The sequence below is a fragment of the Aotus nancymaae genome, unplaced genomic scaffold (genome assembly GCF_030222135.1).
Source record: "Aotus nancymaae isolate 86718 unplaced genomic scaffold, 86718_ANA_hifiasm-v0.15.2.pri h1tg000011l, whole genome shotgun sequence".
In the NCBI taxonomy this organism is placed as follows: domain Eukaryota; kingdom Metazoa; phylum Chordata; class Mammalia; order Primates; family Aotidae; genus Aotus; species Aotus nancymaae.
The window spans coordinates 59,662,275-59,675,510 of NW_026988422.1; the positions used below are offsets into that span (position 1 = coordinate 59,662,275).

At 46.8% G+C, this 13,236-nt stretch overlaps 1 protein-coding gene across 3 annotated transcripts in view; it reads left to right on the forward strand.

Annotated features, from left to right (window-relative positions):
* IFT43 (intraflagellar transport 43) overlaps window positions 1-13,236 on the forward strand; it is a 103,082-nt gene that overhangs the window by 60,418 nt on the left and 29,428 nt on the right. For all 3 annotated transcript variants that reach the window (XR_002479315.2, XM_012438251.3, XM_012438252.3), the window contains one exon: window positions 13,188-13,220. Coding sequence is in view for 2 of the 3 variants with exons in the window: in XM_012438251.3 (XP_012293674.1) it covers window positions 13,188-13,220 (33 nt within the window). In the remaining variant the exon portion in view is untranslated. The remainder of the gene's footprint in view (window positions 1-13,187; window positions 13,221-13,236) is intronic.

Here is a 13,236-nt window from a genome sequence, read left to right on the forward strand (position 1 = left end):
GGAGCCTGTAGATGGGGTCAGCCGGTCAGGTGGCAAAGGCAGGCTGCTGGACTTGCCACTGAGGGTGGCCCGGACAAGTTCAGCAAGGGAGGCAGGAATATGTGTAAGCAGGGGAAGTGGTGGGTCCCCAGAAGCAAAAAGTATGAAGCCACTCCCCTGGGCATACCCAGCCAGCACCCATCTCAGGGGTAGGGGTCAGTTACAGGATCGAGGAGGAGAAACACAGCATCTCAAGCAGGGACAAGCAGCACAGGGAAGAGACAGGATGAGAACCACCGCCACACCACAATAATGACGATGGTAGCAACGGCTGCTGTTCACTGAGCACTTCCTGTGTGCCAGGTTCTGTGCAAAATGCTTTGCCTGAATTAACTTATTTGATTCTTAGAACAACTTTGTGAAGTAGAATGTGATATTATCACCAGCTTGGCAGAATTTAAAGTGACTTGTCCAAGAGCATGCAGCTAGTGAATGATGAAACTTGGTTCTAAACCCAGAACCTATGACACTTAGTTCTGAACTTATAGCCGATTCCTGCTGCTATAACAAAGTACCACAGAGTGGGCAATTTATAAATGATAGAAATGTGTGTCTCACTGTTCTGGAGGCTAGAAAGTCCAAGATCAAGGCACTAGCAGATTCAGTGTCTGGGGAGGGCTACTCTGTACTTCCAAGATGGTGCTTTGTTGCTATGTACTCACCTGGCGGAAGGCAGAAGGGACTAGCTACCCACTAGCCCTTCAGTAAGGGACTAATCCCTTGTGATGGCCTTGTCATCTTCTGAATACTGTGGCATTGAGGATTCAGTTTCAACATCAATTTTGGAGGGGCCACAAATATTCAAGCCGTAGCACCCTCTGACTCTGGAGCCCATGCTCAGTATCACTGGCTTCAAGCTAGTTGTTTAAATTGGGGCCCGAGATTAGAGCTCAGCACGTACATCTTGGCTGGCCTGATTCTGAGTGACTGAGCCTGGGGTTCCTGGAGTCCTGTCTGACCTGGGGAATAGGAAGGTTGGTTTCTGAGTTCCCTGTATTTGGAAGGTTTGGCAGGTCTAGGTAGCTATCCTCTTTCCAACTGCTCAGAGCGAAAGGAAATAAAGAAGTCATATTAAGCAGGAAGAAAACAAATGGAAATGTTAAGAGCAGGTTAACTGTTTAGGAGAGGAGTATAAAAGGGAAGTAACATTTCTCTGTGCAATTGGGAAAGTTGTAGCAGGTGTGACAATAGTTAAGAAAAAGAAAGACGGACCAAGGAGGAAAATGCCTTAAGTTCTTAGGTAGAAAGAGTGTTTGGGTCAACTTTGTTTTGCCTAAAAGTAATTGAAAAAGGGAAGAGGCAGTCCTGCTCGCCCGCCCGCCCGCCTGCCCACCTGCCCACCTGCCCGCCCGCCCGCCCGCCTCCCCGCCCGCCCGCCTGCCTGCCCACCTGCCTGTCCGCTTGCCCACCTGCCCGCCTGCCTGCCCACCTGCCTGTCCGCCTGCCCACCTGCCCGCCTGCCTGTCTGCCTCCCCGCCTGCCTGCCCAGCTGCCTGTCCGCCTGCCCACCTGCCCTCCCGCCTGCCTGCCTCCCCGCCTGCCCGCCTGCCTGCCCACCTGCCTACCTGCCTGTCCGCCTGCCCGCCTGCCCGCCCGCCTGCCTGCCTCCCCGCCTGCCCGCCTGCCTGCCCACCTGCCTCCCCGCCTACCCGCCTGCCTGCCTTCCTCCTCTGTTCCTTCCCTCCCTTCCCCTTTTTTCTTTCCCCTGCCATGTTGTCATTGCAGTTTCCAGACCTGCGCACTACATTGTCTTGATTGAGATTTTAGGGCTGGATAAACCAGTTGCAAGGAAGGGACTGTGTGGGGGTTGTCAGAATAGAGAGCTGTATTAATGGGGAACAGATGTGGGTAGGGGCCAGAATCTAGGAGAGACAGGGTCAGTGATCATTCACAGAGCTGGGGAGAGTCCTGAGAAGCTATGGAGTCTGGCCCCTTCCATTTGGAGGTGGAGAAAATGAGAGCTAGGGAGGTTAAGTGACACTGAGTTATAGAATCTTAGAGTTAGAAAGGCCCTTAAATGTCACCTTGCCCCACTGCCCAAGGTCGTACAGCTAATTAGTATAATAGAATGTGCCTCTCATTCTGTAGCCATGCCCATTCTCAAACCTTGAGCGCTGCATGCATTTATCTCAAGTTCACGAAAAGGCCATGCACTATACTATTTGTGCAAGAGTGAGTCTGTTAGAATAAAATTGTCTTTACTGCTGTCCTCTGGGACCCTCACAGAACTGAGATGTTGATCATACGAAGCCATCTTATTGAACAAAAAAACTTCCAAGGAAAAAAGTTGTGTCCCCTGAGCCAGCCAGTCTCTGCTACAGGGGCCTGCTGCTTTGCAGAGTGAGCAGCTGAAAGCCAGGAGGGAATGATTAGAGATGCCAACCATTGGTTAAAATTCTCCGAACATAAATGATCTCCTTGTTCTCCCTTTGATGGATTCGGTCTCTCAAAAATAAAATGCATCTGTGAACATCACACCTACTTCTTTCCTTTTCTTTTTAGTCCTGTGTGGAGAAGTACCCGAAAGCAATTTTAATATAGATGAAACGGGTTGGGCACACATAGGTATAAATATGCATAGGAAATGGAGGCCCCTCACATCATCTGAGTTTTTTCTGGTCTAGTGGGTCGGTCAGTGATTTTACTTTTTGACCCATGCTGCCCCCTCCAGAGCTGAATACTGATGGCTATACCAGTTTCTCCAGCTTTCACAGCACCCATTGTACAAGAGCCCACGGGTTAGAGTGGCAGGGTGCCCTTGGTTCATATTTACCAGGGATTCACCAGGGTGGGCCGTAAGCCTCCCAGGAGGCTGCCACACAGGGTCCTGTGCGCCCCCAGTGGCTGGCATGCTGACAACCAGAACTGAGGCACCGTCAATTCGTGTACCTCATCACTTGGGTGAGTCTCAGTGTATTTATGGGATTTCGGGGGGACCACAGGATATAAAAGAAGAACAGAAGCTGAGAAGATGGGTTAGTTACTAGAAGGAAATCTTTACAGGCATCCCCATTATAGAGCAGAAACTTCTATACAGGAAAAGTAGGCGACCCACTCCAGCAATTAAACATAAATTGAAATAAAGGTTTCCAGACGCACTGAGAAGTTTGTCCCCTGACTTGTGGCACGTGGTTTCTACTTGCCTCAGTCACTACATCCCATCTCATTTGTCTCCATCCTCCATCCTTGTAGCTCTGTTTTCCTAAGATTGGTGTGTAGTCCCAAACTTATTCTTTTCCATTAGCTTTCAGTTCCTCTGATCATGCCAATGGAAAAGTCTCCATTCGCAGCCAGTCTTTCTTTATTTTATAGACGGAGTCTCACCCTGTCGCCCAGGCTGGAGTGTAATGGCGAGATCTCAGCTCACTGCAACCTCCGCCTCCCTGGTCCGAGCAGTTCTCCTGCCTCAGCCTCCCAAGTAGCTGGGATTACAGATGCCCGCCACCACGCCTGGCTAATTTTTTGTATCTTTAGTAGAGATGGGATTTCACCATGTTGGCCAAGCTGGTCTTGAATCTTGACCTTGTGATCCGCCCGCCTCGGCCTTCCAAAGTGCTGGGATTACAGGCATGAACCACCATGCCCGGCAGCCAGTCTTTCTTTAACACTTCTCTAACCCTGCTAATCTCCCCTTTTAATAAAAAATAGGCTGTAGGCTCTTGGACTTTTGACAAACAGCAATATCTAGCTAATAAAATTTATAGTTTTTTAAAGCTATGTTGTTTTTACAATTATCTCCCTATGGCTGGTGATGATAGCTTTCCATTGAGGATATAGAGTTTTCTTTAAAAAAATTATTAAAATAAAACCAAGGAATCAATTTACAGAAAATACTAAGTAGTTGCAGAAAGTACATAGCGATAGCAAAATTTGTCAAGGCGGCACTTGGAAGTGGTAGATGTTCGGGGAACGCTGTCATATGGCAGTTCTTCTTGGCTGCTGCTTCCTGCCCCACCCCCCTTCCTTCTCCCGGTGGGAAGAATGACAGCTTCTTGCACTTAACTGCTTTGTGCTGCTTTTGTACTGCAGGATACAGGGTAAGCTGCATAATATTAGATCATTGACATCTCTATATGTGGGCATAAGTAACTTGAAGGGGCGGGGGAAGTAAAGAACCCAGGGAAAATTAATTTCTAGTCCCAGATCCCCTCCTGATCCCTGATCAGTGTCAGTGTATATGTTTATAGAGTTGACACCAGTAATACCATCTTGTTTGGTCTGATTGCTTACCCACTCAGCCCTGATGCCATTCTCATCTCCAGCCACCACCTTTTCTGTATTTCAGCCACACCATGTCCCCTGCTGTTTTCTGAACTCCCTCGGCCCCTGCAGGCCTCTGACCTCTGTTCAGGGGGTTTCCTTGCTGCAGCTTTTCTGTCCATTGCAAGCCTCCTCATCTCTCAATTCGCATGGCTTCCAGGAAGCCTCCCCAGACCCCCAGCTAGAATGGCTGGTTCCCTCTTTAGTGCTCCTGTGACATTTTGCTTACACCCACCTCACCTGTCTTGTCCGATCTGGGGCTCAGTAGAACGAGCAGCACAAGCATGGGATTGTGAACCTCAGTTTCCAGGTCCAGCATTGGGTCCACTGGCTTCAGAGCCTTCATTGGATCTCTTGGAGGACTCCTGGCCTCAGTTTCGTCATCTTGCAGCTGTACATTTTGGGTGTGGTGGGAATCTTTTGTTTTTTGTTATTTGGTTTTTTTTAGAGATGAGGTCTTGCTTTGTTGCTTAGGCTGGTCTTGAACTCCTGGGCTCAAGTGATTCTCCCACCTTAGCCTCTTGAGTAGCTGGGATTACAGGTGCACACCACTGTACCCATCTGGTAGTGAGAGTCTTTTTGGCCTTACAGTATGTAAGTTTATGGAGGTGTTAGTGTTATTTTTGTAATGTTCTTTTCTCCCACCAGATTGTAAAATCTTGAGCGAAAGATCCCCAATTCCCAACACCTCTCGCCCGTGCCTAGATGATTAGTGATCCAATAATGGTTTCCTAAATAAAAAAATGTTCATTAGAGATGCCTAAAACCTCTAGAGTTATAAAGTCTGATGCCTTTTCTTGATAGCAGGCATATTACATTATATATGTTCCCATAACTGTAGCTACTCAAAGTGTTTCTGTGTATTTCAACTTTTTTTTTTGGTACATTTAGTTGGAAGCAAACAAAGCTGTCATTTTTAATATGACCAGCAGGGGGCAACCTTTTCCCAGGAATTGCCTTGTGATTCACTGGGCCTTTGGCAGTCCATACACAGGACATGGGCATGGATTTTTATCTTTCTACCAGACATCTTAATGATGAACTGTGCAAGCGGGAGCTAAATATGGTCTAGTGTGACCTAAAATCCCCGAGTGCCAAAATTTGGGTTTTAGGGAATACCTGCCTGTTTTTAAAAGAAGGAAGAAAATACGGTACCTACTAGCACATACTAGATGCTAAACCCATGAATGGCAAGAACTAGAAACTGAGAGGAAAGTGGGTGGTGACTTCAGCATTCACGGGAGATTTAAATGAGGAGAAATCTACTGGACAAGGAAAACTTCAGTTCATGAGAAATATCTAGCTTTTAATGAGTATTGTAGGTGTGGGGGCAGCTTAGAGCAGAGGGACCCCAATTACCCAGTCTGCTGCCTGGGATGGAATGAGCAGTGTAGCCAGAATGGCAATGGCAGATCTCTCCTTTCTCAGATTTGGGTTTTCATTGTGAAGGCTCATTTGGCAGGTCACACATTTATAAAATAGAGCCTTGCTTCTGGGTTTGCCGGTGACATTAGATGATTGGGAATATTGCCTTCTCTCTCATGCCTTGGTAAAATTTACCTCAATGAGACTTGGTGGCAACTGTGAGGTTTTTATTGGACATTAAAAAATTATCAGGGTAGAAAACCTTGCAAGAAAATGGCATTTTGATTTTTTCTCTCCAGAGAAGGAAATTTTCACTTACATTTTTAAAATGTAAAGTAGCTTCGGCATCAGCGTAGTTGGTGTCTCTCTCCTGCTCTTCCCCGGCCAGTTTTTCTTCATGCATTTGGCCCCTGCTGCAGAGTGCCTTCTGTTTGTCATGGGCACCATGCAGGTGCCTTAGTATGGCTTTGGTGCTTCTCTCACCTGCAATAAGTTATAGTCAGAACCACTCATCCAAACCCTTCACCTTCCTCCCTGGGTCAGAGTGATCCACGAGGGATGGACTCGCACAGGGCCTTCCCCAGGGACAGGCAAGGCTCCACGTGCTTGGCACTTTGGTCTATTTTAGGCCTGCTCTGCCTTGCAGCAGGGAGGTGGGTCTAGGGTCCAGTATGTGCTGTGGATATTAAGAGACTTCAAGGACACTTCCCCCCATTTATCCCAGTTATGTCCCCTGCTAAAATAGGTTAACGGTGTCTAATTAACCACTGAACATTGTCATGCTGCATAAAGATAGCATCCTGGCTGTTCTCTGAGCCGTGGTACTTTATCTCCATTTAGATCTCTGCAGTCTTCCATTAAACTCGAGAGAAACATTTTCACTGAGATGATGTCTACATTAGGGTTGCCTTTTGCCCTTCAGCACATAACCCCTGTTGCCACAGTTAAGGCCTTCTGTCTGGTGATGGGGAATCCAGGTTGTTTTGTGGTCTCTTCCCCAAAAGTTCATGGGGTCCCTGCAGTTGGGGTCATAACTACTTGCTAGTCCCACTTGATTGTGATGGCCAGATAAGGTCCCTTGATGCAGCAGGGAGGAAACAGACCCCACAGGCAGGAATAAAACTATGAGGATCCAAGATTCCGCCCTGGCCCCGTGTGGCTGAAGTCACAGATGTGCCCCTGGGATCAAGCTTGTGCCCAGTTGCCCAAATCACACCATCGGCTGTCAGTGAGGGCTCTAAATGCCAAAGAAAGGGATTACATTTGAGCAAAAGAAATTCAGAAAGGGGGGAACATGGAGAGAAAGGTGACTTAGCAGGACAGGATCTCTTTTTTGCCGTGATGCACACTGTTGCGTTGTAAATAAAATGTATAATAAATCATAGAACAATTAAACCGGCATTAACTACCAAATCGTCAGGACTGACAAAGCTATAGCCCTACCATAAGTTGAAAGGATGATCCGGGAATATTGCCTTCTCTCTCACACCTTGGTAAAATTTACCAAGGAAATATGGAGAATATTAGTTGGATTTGAAGCAGAGGAGCATTTCCCATGGTGTAGAACTGCCTGCATGTCTCCATGGTGTGAGGGTTGGGAACTGAGCTTTGGAGTCAGACACCCTGCTTGCATTCTGGCCCTACCACTTTCTAGGTAGGTGACCTCAGGCAAGTTACTTACCTCTCTGAGCTCCTCACCTGTAAAACAGAGAGAATAAAATCAGGTACTATGTTACTGAAATAAGATAATGTACACTATTCAGGACATGTGTGATTATATAATTGTATAATAGTATTATAAATACTATAATGACAGTGGCTGGTGCCTAACAAGCTTCGTAAGTGTTGACTGTTGTCATCAGTCATCATCCTTCTCAGGGCAGACTCGTAGGGGATGGGGTGGCATGAAGGAAGGGTGGGCTAGGGGCCGGGACTGGGCTTTCTTTCCTCTGAGAGTTGAGAGTAGGTGCACTGAACCAAGTAGGAGAGGCTAAGTGTAGGTCAGAGAGAAGCTGAGATGAAGACCAGGAGAGGCCTGGGTGAGTGTGGGGCTGAGGGACTTGGCCTTCAATGCAGGTCACAACAGCAAGACAGCACCCTTCACCTTCACCTCCTCTACCTGAGAGGCCACGCTTCTGAGCACTCGGCAGCTTCATGGCTGAGCGTTCTAGGCAATTTGGAGAGGGCCATCAGAGCCTGCCGTGATGTGGGGAGGGGCAGCCGGTGTGTGTTTCCTCACTCACCCAGCTCCACAAGGCGGAGGAGGTGAGAGAGAACGTTTACTCTCATTGTCCCGGTTAAAATTTCATTCTGCAAAATGGCCAAAGCAATCAGTGAGTGATGGAGTAGCTCTTAAAAAGAAACCTGGCATTTAATTAACTTTTCAAAGTGCTGGTTCAGCAGCCTCTATGTTTTACATTTTGAATGTTGAACAAGCATCTCTAATCGGATCTGGCTTGCTCTGGATCTGGTGTGCTGGAGAGCACCTGCTTAGTTTTCATGAGCACCACCGACTCGGGCGTGAATTTCGGGATCACTCAGGAACATAGACTTCGCCTAGTGGACCATGCAGGCCTCTTGCTGTTTCTTCCTCCCCTCATGCTTTAGGTCAAGTCCATGTTCATTAGCGCTTCTGTTAGAAGAAAGTAGTCAGGTTGGGAGGAGAAGGCAAGTAAGTTTCAGTTTTGCTGCTTAGCACCTGGACTATTCAGCTGAATGTCTCAAATAAGGCTTAGGGCAAGGAGTCTCATCTACGTGACTAGGTCCCATTTCTAGAAGTTACTACCTCAGGGGGATTGGAAGTAAGCCCAGCCCAAGTACATTGAAAAAGCTTCCGGGGTGAGTCTCGTGCATCACTGAGTACTCGGCAGCTTCGTGGGTGAGCACAACTAATTTAAAGGATTCTCTCCAGCTTCCAATTGTCTGTCTATACCATATCGTGCCTTCCATAAGTAGAGAAAGTCAAGAAAGGACCGTCTATACAGTCAATCCAAGCAGATGTCTGGGTGCCCTAGGGATATTGGATAATCAGCTGGTATCTTCCTTTCAAAAGGCTTGAGGCAAAGTGTTTGGAATGTAGGGTGAAACTCGGGAGACATGGATTCTACTTGCAGCCTCATCGCTAACTAGCTGTGTGATCTGGGCAAAGCCTCCAACCGCAGTGCCCAGCCTCCCTCTCTGTGTATAAAATCGTGCTGCTGAAACCTGCTTTTCCTCTTCTCCAGAGCTCAGCCGAGGTAGTGTTTATAGATGTGAATGTCTTTGAAGAGTATTGAAGAGTGCTGTGTGCGGTGATCTTGCTGGAATTCTTATGATTTGCCAGGTTCCCCAAACTTCTAATAGCCACTTGTGGGGAAAAAGGCACGTGGGTCCTGAGTGCGGAAATCACCGGCAGCCCAAGGCTGTGCTGATCTCAGCTCTGCAGACAGCCTGCCAGGGGCCGGAGCAGGTCACACAGGCCTCATCCACAGCCTCAGTTTCCTCAGAAGTTGGGAATGAAGCATCTGTGAAGAGGTGCTCCTGAACCCGTAACTCTTTATCTCAACCTCTGTCCCCACACAGTCTGGGAGGCGGAACTTCCGCGTCAGATGCTTCTCTGATTACCTGCCCTGTGGACTGTGGTAGACTACTGTGTTTTAGGTTCTTGTTTGTTTGCTTGCTTGCTTGTTTTTAATCTGTCACTAATGTTGAAGAATACACTCAGGGCTGAGCACAGTGGCTCATGCCTATAATCCCAGTGCTTTGGGAGGTGAAAGCAGGAGAATCGCTTGAGGCCAGGAGTTTAAGAGCAGCCTGGACAACATAGTGAGGCCCTGTTTCTACAGTAAATAGAAAAAAAAATCGCCAGGCACAGTGGCATGCACATGTAGTCCCAGCTACTCAGGAGGCTGAGGTGGGAGGATAACATGAGCCCAGGCATTTGAGGCTGAAGCGAGTCATGCTCCCAACACTGCACTTCACTCTGGGCCAGAGAGTGAGACTCTGTCTCTAAAAAAAAAAAAAAGAAAAAAAAAGAAATTAATAATAAAAATATGCTTCATGACTGGGTATGTGTATAATATATAAAACAGAAAACAAAACGTCTACCTAATACCTGTCCTTACTATTTTCACCACACTGTGTTTTCTATGCTATTAAAAAAGAAAGATGAAAGAAAAATTTTAAAAGAAAAGAAAAGCTGGTGGTGATCTCCTAAACTGGTTTCATGACTCACCTAGTGGATCATGACCTGAAGTTTAAAAAACATTGTGCTAGATTCTGTGTCTTTTGCTGGGCTCTGTGTCACTGCACTAGCCTGGGGTGCCTTTGAGGTCCAGGCAGATAATGTAAATCTGTAAGTGAGGTTTTATTTCAGAATGGCACCTTCAGTCATATTCCTGAGATACATACACGAATTATTTGCATATTCACATATCTATAAAGAAATATACTCTGCCAGTTTTCCTAAAACACGCTCCCTACTTTGTCTTTTGCTGGGAGGAGAAGGCAAATAAGTTTCAGTTTTGCGGCTTAGCAACTGGAGTATTCAGCTGAATGTCTCAAGGCTTAGGGCAGGGAGTCTCATCTACATGACTAGGTCCCATTTCTAGAAGTTACTACCTCAGGGGGATTAGAAGTAAGCCCACCCCGTGTACATTGAAAAAGCTTCTGGGATGAGTCTTGTGCACCACTGAGTACTTGGCAGCTTCATGGCTGAGCACGGCTAATTTAAAGGATTCTTTCATTACATTCGATAGCTGCATAGCTACAGGACACACTTTGCCAGACTCCTCACTCCTATTGGAAAACCAGCAGCGCAGATTCCATGATTCAAGACTGGTTCTGGACCCCCAGTGTTCGGGAGCAACGCGGGGTTGGGGGAGCTTGGGTTCATCCGGTGCACATCCAGTACTGTCAGTTTAAAAAGTTAAACTTTTTAAAAAGTTAGAGTCCAGAAATTTGGATTTTTATACAGAATCTTCCCATTTTGGCAGTGGATTTACATTAAAACAGAACAAAACAAAAAATAGACAGCAGTGTGGTTTAGACCAAACTCATCTGCAGGCTAGATGAGGCTGGGAAATAGCCAGTGTCCGTCTGTGACCCAGATGAGAGGCAGGGCGCACCCTCCCACTCAGCGCTCTCCCAGAACCTGTTATTTCTGGCAGAGAGAGAGAGAGAGAACACGCCACCTGAGGGCATCCCTGCTGCCCATCCTTGAGGACTCCATTGGATCTTTCTCCTTCCTCCGCTGGGAGAAAAGAGAGGGGGGAGAGTCCTTGGGCTCCCCCTAGAGGGAGAGAGAGCAGGATGTGGGCTCAGCAGCAATTAAGCTGAATATTAAACTCATCCCCCTTTTGGATGTTGAGTGGATAAATGGCAATTAATCAGCCTCCCCCCAAAGATTAGCATTATCATTATTGTTTCCTTCAGACAGAATCGCCGCTGGTTTTGCCACCGCACATTGTGTAGGGAAGGAACGATTCGGTCATAACTCCTGAGGGTGATTGGAGATGAATGTGTCTCTTATGTACACAGCGAAGGCTCCAGCCTGTCTTCCTAGCCTCCTTAATCCTGGGATTCTTCCCTTATCCCTCTTTTCATCCAAGCACTTCTACTTGGTGACATTAGCTGCGTCATTCGGACAGTGTGGGTACAGAGTTAAACTTCATGAGGACAATTAGAGGCATTGGTTCTCGGGAATGGCGTGAGCTGGGAAGACAGCTTCTCTCCTCTCATACAGACAGAAGGTAGCTTTGGTGGCTACTGGGTGCTCTTCCTTTAGGATTCCCGTGACTTAGAACAGGCATTGGAAGTCTATAGCATCCAGCAACACCAGGCTGGGGATGCCCTGGGCACCCTGCAGTGCTTTCCCTTTGGTGCCCTCCCACTGCCCATTCTGTCCCCTTCTGCCCTCCTAACCCTCATTGCTGAGTCTCCTTTATCTCTCTCTAAGGGTCGAAAACTGCAGCCTGGGAGATTCCCTTAGAGTTGTTATACCCTGTTCTTCCAGCTTGACTACCCACTCACCTACTTCACTTCAGTCTTTTTAAAAATAGTACAGTTGTTAGAGAATTAAGTTCCATGGAAAGCAGTCTATTTAAACTTTGCCTTACTTTTAAAAATTATTTTACAATTTTTAATTTTATTTCATTAATGTTTTTCGAGACAGAATCTCACTCTATCACCCAGGCTGGAGTGCAGTAGCGCGATCTCTGCTCACCGCAACCTCCACCTTCTGTGTTCAAGAAGTTCTCCTGTCTCAGCTTCTGAATAGCTGGGGTTAGAGGTGCCTGCCACCATACCCAGCTAATTTTTGTATTTTTAGTAGAGATGGGGGGCACCATGTTGGTCAGGCTGGTCTCGAACTCCGGACCTCAAGTGATCCACCCACCTTGGCCTCCCAAAGTGCTAGGATTACAGGTATGAGCCACTGTGCCTGGCGAAATTTTTCATTTTTTAATTGACAAAAAAATTAATGTAGAATTATACTTTTGGCAGGGGAGTTATTTGTGTTTTGCAGGAATTGCTGGTTGGCTCTGAGAAACTAGTTCTTACTCTTACTGGCGAGGCTGGTGGCCCCCTGTCAAGGTCTACTTCCTGCCTCCAGACCATTTGCCACTCTTTGCCCTCACCCTTTGCTCTTGCTCATCATGGTGCTAGATTTCTGACTTTAAATAATTCATTTAAAACAAACAGAAAACCCACAATAACAGAATTGTGGAAGTTTTCAGACATAGAGAAATGTAATCACCATGTATTCAATATTCAACTTTAATAATCATCAACATTTCACCAGTCTTAGTAGAAAACTTCATATCAGTGTTTCTCAAAGTGTGAGTAGTGACCTGCTTAGATTAGAATTTTAAAATGCATATTCCTGGGCTCTGCCTCCCCAGATCAGCTGATTCAGAAATCTCCCCGCCAAGCCCACCGATGTGCTATCTAACAGGCTCCACGGATGGTTGTTACGCACACTAGTGTGTGAGAACCACTGCCATAGATACGCGTGTGTGTCAGCCAGGCCTGGCACTACTCACCCAACATCACTCAGAAGGTCTTCTCGTCCTTTGTGTGAAGGACACAGAAAAGCAGTTCCTAAGGCTGAAGCCTGAACGCGAGTCTAGGACATCCCTTTTTGTGCATTGAAAGCTGCAGGTGCTGACAGCTAATGGCACCAAGTAAGACCCCGGGCCTTAGTCCTAAGAAAGCGCTCTATAAATCAGTCAGTTAATTGCTGAAAGAAAAGCAATCACCCGTAACTATTTGAATTTTAAGCTTCTCGCTCAACCTGCGCTTAAACTCTCAACAATTCAATTTGGAGTTAGGCCGATACAAAGCTGTAAGAAGGCACTACGGCATCTTTAGCGCTCTCATGCTGGTTGTGGGCTTTCCTCTAAAGAGGACTGCAGCAAATAAAGCACTTGAGATAGACTCATTTGCCTCCGCTTTTGAAACCCCCCGTCAAGATACTACCCCAGTGCATGAGACCAGTGGGCTCTCAAAAACCTTGTCTTTTCTTTTCTTTTTTTTTTTTTTTTCAGATTTAGGAGGAAAGCTGCTGAAGAAACAGAAGAGTACGTTTCCGGTATT